At 38.8% G+C, this 12313-nt stretch overlaps 1 protein-coding gene across 2 annotated transcripts in view; it reads left to right on the top strand.

Annotated features, from left to right (window-relative positions):
* The window catches only part of LOC146380587 (cadherin-18), a 186547-nt gene that overhangs the window by 109477 nt on the left and 64757 nt on the right, over positions 1-12313 (top strand). For both annotated transcript variants that reach the window (XM_084939783.1, XM_084939782.1), the window contains exon 2: positions 2526-3061. In XM_084939783.1, coding sequence (XP_084795909.1) covers positions 2831-3061 — 231 coding nt within the window. In that variant the 5' untranslated portion in view covers positions 2526-2830. The remainder of the gene's footprint in view (positions 1-2525; positions 3062-12313) is intronic.

Below are 12313 nucleotides of genomic sequence, written 5' to 3'. Positions count from 1 at the left end.
CTACCAAACCGGCATTTCATCTCCGGGGAAGTTATCCCAGAGAGAAGTAAAGCAAGTGTGTAAGTTCATCTCTGAATGTTTGTAAAGCATTCCCACGTTAAGCTTAACAACCGATATATGGAGCGAGTGCCTCTTCTCTCCCCCTCCTGTTGCTACTTCAATCATGAAACTGATCAATGATCAGCTGATCGGCTTTTCTGTCGCGACTCCGTCTCTCTTGTTTGTTTTTGGCCCACTTTGCACTAGAGAGAGGAAACCAGCGGCTGAACAACAGCAGCACGTTTAACCTTGATAAGCTGTTGTTAGAATTTATTTAGTATTACTTTCTATACCAGGATCTTTTTCTACGCAGCTGATGGCTGGTAACTGTGCAGGGGCGGATCTAGCAAAGTTTTGACAGGGGGCCAGATGGGGCATTAACAGGGAAGAGGGGGGCACAAAGACATACTTTTCTTTCTTATTCTCATTTAAAATGTCTAGCTTTTAATAAATAATTATCCGAATCTTACACCCAAAGTTTTAATCTGATGTAAAATGTATAGAAGTCCATTACTGTATATAGTAACTGTTAAGTCTAATATACCCTAGTAAGCTATACTACCTTTTCCTTTAGGAAGATACCATCTGTGCAGTCTGCAATTCTGTTGAAGAAAGATGATGAATCTATTTAATTATTCTTGAAAAATAATTTAATTCTGTGCAATTTTTTTTTTCACACTGCATCAAATTAAAGTTGATTACGTCGATTAAGCATCATGAGGTGGAGGGTGGGGGGTGGTTCCCTATTTTTTGTTTTTTTGCTGGGAGTTTGCAACCCTATTAGTTAGAAATATTAAGCAACCCAAGTAATCTTTAAAATACCAGAATAGGAAGGATGGAGTAGGTTTAAGTTTATTAGATTGATCAGTTTTGCTGAACTATGAAATATTTTGGGTGCAGTGTATTTTTTACATACAGGTATAACAGAATAGCTTTAGTGTTGTTGTTTATTTAAAATTGAGTATGAACTTATACAAAATGCAGAAATATATTAAAAAACTGTTTTATTGATTAAAAAAAACACTATATCGGATTCATATCGGTATCGGCAGATATCCAAATTTATGATATCGGTATCGGACATAAAGTGGTATCGTGCCATCTCTACTCTAAACATGATTTACAAAAATGGTGCAAACTTGTCCATGACATAAATATATTAACAGCAGTGATGTCTCTGGGGCATTTTAAACGTAAAAATATTCTTTAATGCCTTTGTTAAACCAAACTTCAGTGTCAAGAGTCCAGGTGTAATGGCTGTTTTGTTTTGGCCTAAGGTAATTTCAACATTTGTGTTCATTGAAGTTGGTAACAGTGGACAGCTGTCCAGCTAAGTACTTTTAGCTTTGCACATTACAAGGAAAAGAAAAAACCCAACAAAACTCAATGTGCGTCTCTGTGTCTTTACAGTTATACCTACTACTAATGCACAATTTTTCCTCCTCCTGTGTGCCTGTGCAGTTTCAAACTTGGTAGGGAAAGAGGCTATGTAGAATCACATATCACACACTGAAGTTGGACATTTTTCTTTAGTTGTGGCATCAAACTGAAGGGCATTTCAGAATAGCAAGGTCACATTGAAAAATTTCCTCAGCAAAAAAAAGAAAAAAGAAAATGAGCAGTGAATACTGATGTCATGCTTCAGCAGCAGTTAAATAGCACATCTAGCTTTAAAATACACCCCAGAAATCAGACAGTTCACTCACTCATACCTCCTCCTTAAAGGCCACTGAGTTAAAGGTGCGCCTGTAATGCACGCATTCTTTTTAAAGGGAATTCAGGGACTGACTGGGGGAGGTGCTTCACTTGAATGCACACTAAGAGAAATCCAGCAGTGCTTGCAGTTATTTTTTACTACTTTAATTCCATCTTCGATACTGTATATAATTTTGATTTAGGAAAAATATTCCTTCTCGCTTTTTCCATTCCACTGCCATCTGAAAATCACCTTCTGCCTTACGTCTGAGTGGCTTGATGTCTGTCCTTTTCATTATAAATGTGTTTCTTCCTGCCACATTTATTATTCACTGTGCATGTGGCACAGTCTTCAGTCTCACAGTACGCCTTAGCTGTATTTAAAACATCCACATTTAAAAAAAAAAATAAAGCTAACAGGAGGTTTTAAAGTCCTCGTTTGGGTCACACTGTTGCGATCCATGAATCCGACCTTACAGGGCAGGATCAGTCACCAAGCGCTCTGACCTCATAGGCACGGACAACCTTTTTAACAGCACTGTTACTCAACAAGTCAGAAGATGTTTTGTTATCTGCATAATGGCAAAATTGGCTGCAATACTGAAACAGGATTTCTTGCTGCTTTTTGTGTTTTTGTTTATCACAGTCAGCCAGTTTGAAGTGGGCATCCTCATCTGTAAGGATTTACGAGCCGCAATTTAATTGGAGGGAATTAGTGAACATTTAGCTTCTAATATCCATCAAATTAATCTCTAACTCTGTGTTTCTCTTCCCTCTTCTCTCTCTCCCAGGAAATCCAGAATGGCTTCCGGGATTAACCTCTGCTCTTCATAGATCTACCGAGAAGTTCACGTCCATGTGTACAGCCTTTCTTAGTCGGGGAAATTCCATAATGTAAATGTATATCGCTTTGGGTCATGAACCTTAGAGGATCCTCCCGGACCATCCCATCTATAGTTTGGATTTAGATTCCTCTTTTTCTGGGACTACTGCACAGGTCTGCAGCGGTGGCTGTAGGTGGCGGCTACAGCGGCGGCGGTGGGAGGACCTTGCCACCTCGAAACGCGGGGATAACTTTACAAAAGCACACGCCACCATGAGGATATCCACCACCTCTTGTCTGTGTCCCTTTCTGGTCTGCCTCTGTTTCATCCAGAGGTGCTCTGGGGCGAGCCATCACGTTCCTACCAAAGTGCCCTCCAAGAACCAGACCAAACTGGCTAACGGGGAGACGGAGGTGCACCACAGGCCTAAGCGTGGATGGATCTGGAACCAATTCTTTGTTTTAGAAGAACACATGGGACCAGATGCACAGTATGTGGGAAAGGTAGGGTTTTTATTCAATTGACTGAAACGTGGAGGTGTGGATAATGATGATGATTATTATTATTTTATAACAGTTTACAAAAGGAGTAAGCTGTTTTATTGCTGTGTCGGCATTATACATGTGCCCCCCCACACCAAATCCCTTGTCTTCTGATGTGAAATATTCAGGTCTCATTTGTAAAGGTGTGTAGTTCTGACATTATGATGTCCAACCAATTCTGTCATGATAATGTCCAATAATGTGTTCTTCTCTGGAGTTAATAAGTGCCTCTCAGCATGCCTACAACTCTGGGAAGCCAGCTATGCGCAAGAGTGGATTAAGGCTGAAAGTGAGAGTAGCCCTCTACATCAAGCCATCTTTGAAGTGAAATATTAGATTTGGTTTCTCTGTGGGAAATAAACCCAGATTTGATCAGATGGTGGGAAATTAACCACTTCAGTAAGAAATTGGACACTGGCACAGTAAGCTGGGGTGGCTCGTCATTGGAAATGTTACAAGTGCCACCGGAGTGTCAGAGTGACTGATATCCCTCACAGTGGAAAACATAGTAGTGGGTGTTCTTCCTGGTTGTGCAAGGTATGATGCAGCCTAGTGTTGGCGTTTGGTTTTGACTTTTCTGTCAGCTCCACAATAAGCCACAGGGAGCTGGTTAAGTCCTCTGCTTGCAGATTGCCTGCCCTTATCTCCTGAAATGTGAAAATGTGTTTCTCCGCTGCAGTGATCATTATTCTAGGCACTCAGGCACAGACTAATCCTCAACTGCGCTCTGAGAAAAAGGGAATGAGAAAGGCAGAACGCTTCTCTGACTCCACATATGTCTGTATTTCAACAATGGTACTATTTGAAGGGGAAAGAAAGGAAAGAGGGATGACATGGTTGGACAAAGGGTGAGATGGGAAAAAAAAAGCATCAGCAAATATCTCTTTCAACCTTAAATGTCTGCTATTTGTGCCAATCTGGGATCTTTATTGTTGAAAAGTTTTCTTTTTTCCCTAATATATTGTAAAATCCCACAACGGCACTCCCAGAAAACCAAAAATATATAATCCTTATCATCGATGAGGCATCGCATCCTTAGTAGAAGCAGTAATAAACAATAGCTGCACCATATCTGGGGCACCGGTTTGTTGATGCACTTACTGCGTAAACATGGTTACTTTTATATTAAATTTGTCCACTGCTTTGAAGTTCACGATTGTTAAGTTTGCTGACTGCTCTGTGCTAGATCTGCTGCTACCTTAAGGGTACTGTTGTTCTGTGTGTTCACTATGTGTTTGTGTGAGTGTTTGTTTGTGTGTGTGTGTGTGGAGGGTGATGCTGATGAAAGCAAAGTAAACACAAACAGCTAATCCTGGATGATAATAAAGCACTGAGAAGAAACATAAACATTATTAAGGAGTCAATTTGACATGCATGTTTAAAGAGATGAGGTCTCCAGATGGTAAGCACAAAAAACATTTAATTATGTGGGTTGAGACAAGTGTGCAGTGTCCTAATGTGGCCAGGAGACAGAATGACCCTTAATTAGACGAAGATAAGAGAGGAGGACGAGGAGGAGGAGAAGGAGGAAGAGGAGGGGGAGGATTAATGCACTTGGCACATTTGTTTTTTTTTCCTTTTCCCCCCCTTTGCTTGATTAGAAAACTCTGGACATTAGCAAGCAGCAAATGAGCAGCTCCACTGCAGGGAAGTTTGAAACAGACGTTCCGTGATCATTAAAAAATTCAGATAAAGTCATTGCATGGTCAAAATAAATAAATAAATAAATAAAAAGATGTCCTGTGTGCTAGGACATCTACACAGTCAAACATACGTGTCTATCGCATTGTAAGATTTGGCCTTTGACAGTCAGATATCTCAGGTGAACTTTTTATCAATACTTTCACATACGACAGCATAGAGAGACGTCTGGGAATAAGTGAAACGGCTAGTCTGTCAAGAACATTTTAATCCCCCGAGGTATCCTATAATCCCCAGTGACACCTTTCTGGGGGGGTTGATGCATTTGGAAAATGACAGCTTCGTGCATGAGTGAGACGCAAATGCTTGGCAGGGGACAGGGCTTGTCCAGAGAGTAGACAGGAGACAACCCATTCTCCCAATGGGAGGTGCGAATGTCTCCATGTCAGTCAGCTCAGCAGGCTGCTTTGAAGTCGTAAGACAGGTACAGATTGGACCGTAATTTTTTGAAGATGATGGAAATCCCCAAACCCTGAATACAGTATATGAGTGAAGCTTCACTGACTACTGTGACGTAGTGGAAGCTGTTGGAACCAGATCCCCTAGTCAGAAAAAAAAAAAAAAAAAAACTTCAAGTGAGTTTCACTGGGTACGCGCCTGCCGCTAAAGTATACCTTAAATAATGCGATATTTGACGGAGTGGGAGCTGCAGCCCAAACTAGAGGGAACACCAGTTGTCTTATCCTGTGTTCATTTGCAGAGCAAAGTGGCAACCTCTAAGATGGCTAAATGTTTTATTCATGCATCTAAAAATGGATTGTGCTTTGACAGAATCAGGCAACTGTCTTGTTGTATGTATAGTAATAGCGCAACAGTGCGAAGAAGAAGAAGAAAAAGAGCAAAGTAAAGTTTTACATAACATTTCTTTTCATCATCATTCTTCACAAGAGCGTTCAGATGTTTTCAGCATTAAACCATTGAAGCGTTACATGAAGTAACAAGAGAAATTTCACAGCCAGCATCTCACCATTAAGCTGTGCTGTTGGAAACTTTCTAAAAAAGGGCAGAAAAATATTCAGCAACCACTGAGAAATATTTAGGGACACAGTCCATCCGCAAAGGCGAGGATGTGTGTCTGTATGCATGCAAGAGCGCTAAAGATGCACTTTTCAGTATTGATTGCACTAAAATTACTGTTCAGATGTTGGTAAAACATGCACGGATCGACTGGCCACTTTGAGTTGATGTAGGTATAAATGTCAGCTGGTTTGGTTTCAGCCTGATCTGTGACACCAAACTTGCAGAGCTGATAGTGCGCTATTAATGACATGTTAAAAGCTGAAATACCTTCGTCTTTGATGTGCCTGTTAATTTAAAACTGAAATATTTTCCATTCATATGCACATCAAATAGATTTTTAGGAGCTGCACAGTGAATAATTTAGAACAGCAACATCATATTTATAGTCCTACTTGATTTATTTACAAATCAAGTAGAAACTTATCTGAAGCTTTCTGGGCCGTGTTCCAGGAAGCAGGTTTAGTGAAGAGTGTATTAACACTGAGATGAGGGAAACTCGGAGTTTTCCTTTAAAAAGAAAAACTTAAACTTTGATTTCCTTAATGAGGCAACAGACCATGTCAACCTAACCTGCTCGCTGGCAAGCTTTCTTCAAAAAACAAAAAACTTGACTCCTCCCCTCCTGATGCACCTGAGCTAAGCGATTGACATTTGGAGTCATTTCATCATTCTTCAGAGCGCATTAATTTGCATCAGTTTACGCTCAGGTTAGACATTAGCTTGTTATTTCCATCCGTCCATTTGTTTTCCCTCTGCCTATACAGTTAAGGGTTGCAATGTGACAGCCAATGCCTGCGGTCACAGGGCGAGAGGCAGGGTGCACCCTGGACAGGTCTCCAATCTGTCGCAGGGCTAACACACAGAGACAACCGTTCACGCTCACATTCACACCTCAAGTCCGTTTAGAATCAGCAGCTGGCCTAACATCAGTTCCTCTACACTGAAACATTTACTGTTTCCTATTGTAGGAATCTTTTTTTTTTTTTTTTTTTTTTTTAAAATAAAACACTGATGAAGGATTGTGATCAGCAACACTCACAGTTTGGATCTTGGAGATGATGTGAACATGAGTCATGTTTCTAAAACTGGATTAAAAGCAGATTTTTAATATTTCATATCTTAAAAATATGCTGGCACGATGAAATACAGTAAAATGCTGGGCAACATTTTTAAATGTATGTTGTCTGAAGTTTGAACCTCCACATCTCCAGGAAATCAACTAAATGAGTCTTACTGGTTCTGAAAGTCACAGACCTGTAAGTAAACTGTTTAATCCCACACTAAACTGTGGGATTCCAGCTACATTTATTAACTATAATAAATGTAAAGTTGATAAATGATGACTGCATGGCACTGAATAAAAGGACATCATCATCATCATCATCATCCACACCGACATGGATTTATATTCCTCACTCCACTGGATTAAAAATTAAGGTGTTGCTGTTTATTTACAAGTTGCCATGGTGAATATAGGCAATAAGCTCCATTGATAACGATCCTTTTTTTTTTCCCATTAGTCATGGATGCACTTAACTCCGGTCGAACACGTTCACAGCTGTTTGAAACAAATCTGGTTAACGCAGCATCTTAAGTTAGACTCCTTGTTGAACAAGGTGCTGGTTTTATTTACCAATGTTTGAGCAGAAGCCTGTACTATAAAGGAAATATTTCACCCCGAGCAGGTAACTTATTTAATAAAATTTTATAAAATAGTCAATTATGATAAGTCTGTTGCTTACAGTGTCTGCATTTTTACTAGTTTTGCTTCCTGGCTTCAAATAGGTTAAGCTTTATTAGCACACACGCACACACGCACACACACACGTTGCTTTTTGTTTGTATTGCATTTTAATTTTCCTTCAAATTAAAATCAGCTGCTCGGTTTACGGGACACTTAATTGTAATCATGCATGGAGGTTAAAGCCTGGGCTGACTTAGATTCATGTGACGGCTTATTCTGACTGCAGGCATCAGGGTAAGTGAATATAGAAATCATACAGATTCTGTGGGTATGTTGAAATTGCTTTCCAGTGCAGGCCTCAGGTTTGGCTTCTCTGCAGGTAAACATGCAGAGAGCAAAATGGTAAAGACATTTGTCAAAATCCATTCTAAACAACTCGCTATAGTCTGACAATGATTTCACTTTATGAGGTTTGTTTTTTAAATTTATCAGAGTTTGTAAACACTGACTGGCAGATAGTGTCATAGCATGAGGGTTGCAGACGAGAGAGGATCCAAATGCAGGACATAAAGGCAGACGATAAACAAAAGCAAGCTCTTTATTGGCCAATTTAGAGTCTAAAAAACTAAAAGTCCAAGAAAACAGGAAAGCAAAAACACAGTTAGTAAAACATCCAAAATTATCAAAGTCCAAATGATTTGATAAAATAGGAATCCGGAAAAACAAAAGCCTTGGAATTAAAAAAAAAAGGAACAAAGAGGGCTGCACAAAACAGATTTAGCACAACAGGGAGCACAGACAAATGAGCTGACGAAGAGGAAGACAAGACTATTTATACTCTCAGGACAGATTGGGGGATGACAAACAGGAGGGGAATGAGACACAGGTGAAAGCAATTAACGCAGGTGAAAAAGAAATTCAGGGGAGGAATCACAGGATGCAAAAGAGAGCTAACCTTTAAAATGGGAAGTAATTAGAAGTAGATGGAAAATGAAAAAAAATGTAGGAAAATAGGAGCAATGGCAACAGACAAAGAAACAGTGAGGGAACTTAAACTGACATTAATAAATAAATAAGACGTATTAGATTTTAAAAGTAATAAATGAAAAATCACAGAATCACAAAAAAACTAGCAATGGGAGAGCCCATAATCATGTGGAAGAAAAAATGATTAAGAATGAAACCCAAACAGTTTGGATAATTTGTGTACTTTTTATTATTAATAATAAAATAATAATGATTAATGAATAATTTCAGTATCAATTAGGTTAGCTATTAGCAAGGTTATTGACTAAAATGGCATGTAAAAAAACAAACAAAAACAAAAACAAAAAAAAAAAAGATATTTAAAGGTTAAAACAAATTGAAACACCTAAAAAAAACAAACAAAAAAAACCCTGTAATATTTGTAAAATAAATAAATAAATAAAATGTTATTCTAATTTAGCTGGTAGATGTGTTCGCAGAGACATTGGATGTCTACAAGAGTAAGACTCAGCTGCTTTCAAAATGTGTGTTCTGATTGTAATACCTGTGCACATGTCCCTAAATGTTGGCGTATATCCATTAAGGATATCCATATACATTAAGATTCAAACTAACACTGAAACTACTCTTGAAACTAACACAAACTAAACTAAGTTGAAAAGAAAAAGTCAAAACAAAATAAAATTAAAACCTTATTAAAAAACTTTGGGTATGAGTATACAACCAACTTTTGCATGATGACCATATTGTATGAACACAAAATTAAGTTTAAAGAAACCAAATGATTTATTATAATCAGCAGTCTTCATTTGGAAAAGCTGATCAATATGTTTTTATATATTCTAAACGCAACGCAATTACTCTTTGACCAAAGAGAACAATTAAAAAGCGTAAGCTGTGTTAAGTAAATTACACTTCAGAAAATGATAACTATGTAGACAAGCCTTATTTCCAAGGTGCACTCCCTCCTCTTTTTGCTGAAGCACTCAACAATATTAGCACAATTTAGATACTTGGAGCCTCAACCATTTGCCTTCACTCACTATGACTGACTATGAGGCAGAGGCTTCAAGTTTTCAAAAGCTGATGTGCTCACATTTTCATTTCTCTCATTCAAATATCAAATTTAGCAGCGGTTAGAGGCAGAGCTGTTAAATTAGTGTCAGAGTTGCTTCCGGGACAGTGATAATCTTATTACTGTATATCAAGAAGTAAACCACCCTTCTGCGAAGACAACGACTCATTCCGTTTCCCCCCAGATGTCAAAATAGAGGACAACTATTAGGGCGGATCCGCGATGTGCATCAACGGCATGTCTTCAGCACGCCCCTCATCACCACCTCTTGATGTATGGTCATTAGGCGGGTGCTTCATCATCAGGGTTTACTGTGACTGTTACAAATCAATTGAATAGAAGGGGGTGCTCAGAAGAGTTGATTGGGAGGGAGCATGGTCAAAATGTGGTGATAATCAGACAATCAAGCACGCCCACATAAAAAGTGATTAAGTCCTCTTGAGTGGAGCATAAGAGCCGCGATTTAATCAAAAACAAACCCATCCCCTTCACTAATTGCAAATATGAAGCCAAGACATTGATTATCAGCAAGGGTGCATAGCCTCCTCATTTCTCTTTCCTTTCCAAGCCCCCACCCTCACCACACTTGCCATGCACATTGTTGATGAAATAAATGTTCTTCGGTGTGACTCTCACCTTCAACTCCTGTGCATGCTTTAGAAAGACCTTCATTCAACATCAAAGCAATGTTTCAGAAACAGCATGAACTAAATGTGTCTATTCTTTGTCTAGTGCTTTTCTGATTAACAGAGTTGTGAAACTACGACAGTGCACATACACTGGTAAACAAAGATGTTGACCTAGAATTATGGACTCGCTGCTTTGTGTCCCACTAGTCCCCAGGCTGATTTAACTGGTCATAAAATTAACATGCGACTGAACATTAGCTTTCTGGAAAACCAATTAGAAATAAGATAAGATTCATTTCTGGAAAAAGGTTGTATTTGACATGTAATATGAAATCTGATCGAGAATTTTACGTACTTCGTTTTCTGTCTGCATGGAGAACATTCTTCTTCACTCAGTTCATATTGATTGGACATATCAGCTCCATAGTGGCTTCCTTTAAACAAACATAGAGAAAACAAGACAAGCTAGGCACATACATTATGTGGATCTCTACACTGAATAGTACAAAGTCATTAGAAAGGGCATTCACCAATAATGCAATCCAACGAGACACATACATTATCAGGCTTTGTACAATGAAAGGGATAGGTCTAGTGAAGGAGAGAAAAGAAGTGTAAGGGGGGAAACAGATGAAGGTCAAACTGCGTAGCCACTAATAATGTATCAGGATGGCACTCAGAAGAGCGTATCACAGCTAGTGTGATGTAATTGTTAATAGGGCTGTTCGATATAACGATATATATCGGATGACGATATAAAAACGTCTATCGTTTCATTTTACGCTATCGTTTGTTTCGTGGTGTCGCAAAATAAACTGTTTACGGCAATATTTTTTCATCGTTTCGATGGTCACTGTAGTGGCTATATTCATTTCTTAAAGTTCTCTCTTTCTCTTATATTTAATACTGTTTTTAATGCGTTGTGGTTAGCAACAACGACGGTAACACCATCGCGTGTCCGCTTGTTTATCTTCCACATAAACCTTTTACAATAAAGCTCAAGCTCCTGTTGAGACTTTTCAAAATAAACTGAATCACGTGAAAGAGCAGATTATTTACGGATGAGAAGTAAAAAAGAGCCGCCAGGTGCTAAAAAATAAACCTTAGACTCAAACGTTAGAACAGGCTTTTCCCCGCAGCACGCCGTGTAATAAATACTCACAAAGAAAACGGCGGCCGTTACAACTTATGTCTAAAAATGTATAGTTTCATGCATCGGTTAAAACACTCGACTCCAGGTACATGACGCGCACTTCCCGCAAGTCGAGCTGCCCGAGAGTCACAGAATTTACAGAAAATGTTACATTTTTGTGATTTATATCGTTATCGGGACGATAGAATTCTTATATCGGGATATGAGATTTTGGTCATATCGCACAGCCCTAATTGTTAAGATTCTGTTACATGTCATGTGCTGCTTTCTTTTTTAGGAAGTTGATATTTGCACACTACATTTAAGTTCACAGGCAGGCTTTAAGTAATTTTCCCGTCTCCACCTGTAATGGGAGAAGAGTTATTCCAGTTTGAATAGCACACCGCTTCTAAGCCTTTTGCCTGATTGCTGCAGAACCAGGCAGTCATTCAGCTCTCTTTCTTCAGCAGAGAAGAATGGAAGGAAGAGAATTGTTGGCATGGTGGTTATGTCTAAGCCACAGCTTAATGCCTTAATAGTTCATGTTCCAATATTTCATAAATTGAGACTTTTAATCTTTACCTAGAATTTTGTTGCCATTGCATTTAGAACTGTTTGTTCTCTGTATGTTGTTGGTTGCAAAATAGCTATGTAGGGGGACTAAACAGCTCCTAGATAATGTCCCTTTTAGTAGTAAAATCTGTTGGCAGAAAATTGCTAATTCAATATTTGATGGGTCAAGCTTAGGGATATGTGGTTTTGATGTGTTTCTTTCTCATGATAAAGCAAAGGATTTAATATCTTTCAGCTGTGAAATCTGAATCTGTCAAATTTGTATTCACATCCGTTTGGTGTAAAGTTTCATTGGCTCACTGTACCCTGTGAGTCAGCTAGTCTCTGAAGTCTTTCATGTCTACTTACTTGTACCTTTGAAATTACATTTCTAAAGCACAACCTTCACCCGAAAGTTTTGACAGAGCATGCT

Source organism: Perissodus microlepis, chromosome 9, assembly GCF_051167445.1.
Source record: "Perissodus microlepis isolate ML-2025 ecotype Zambia chromosome 9, ASM5116744v1, whole genome shotgun sequence".
In the NCBI taxonomy this organism is placed as follows: domain Eukaryota; kingdom Metazoa; phylum Chordata; class Actinopteri; order Cichliformes; family Cichlidae; genus Perissodus; species Perissodus microlepis.
Note: the sequence above shows the minus strand (reverse complement) of the source record. Positions and strands in the feature narration are given on the sequence as shown.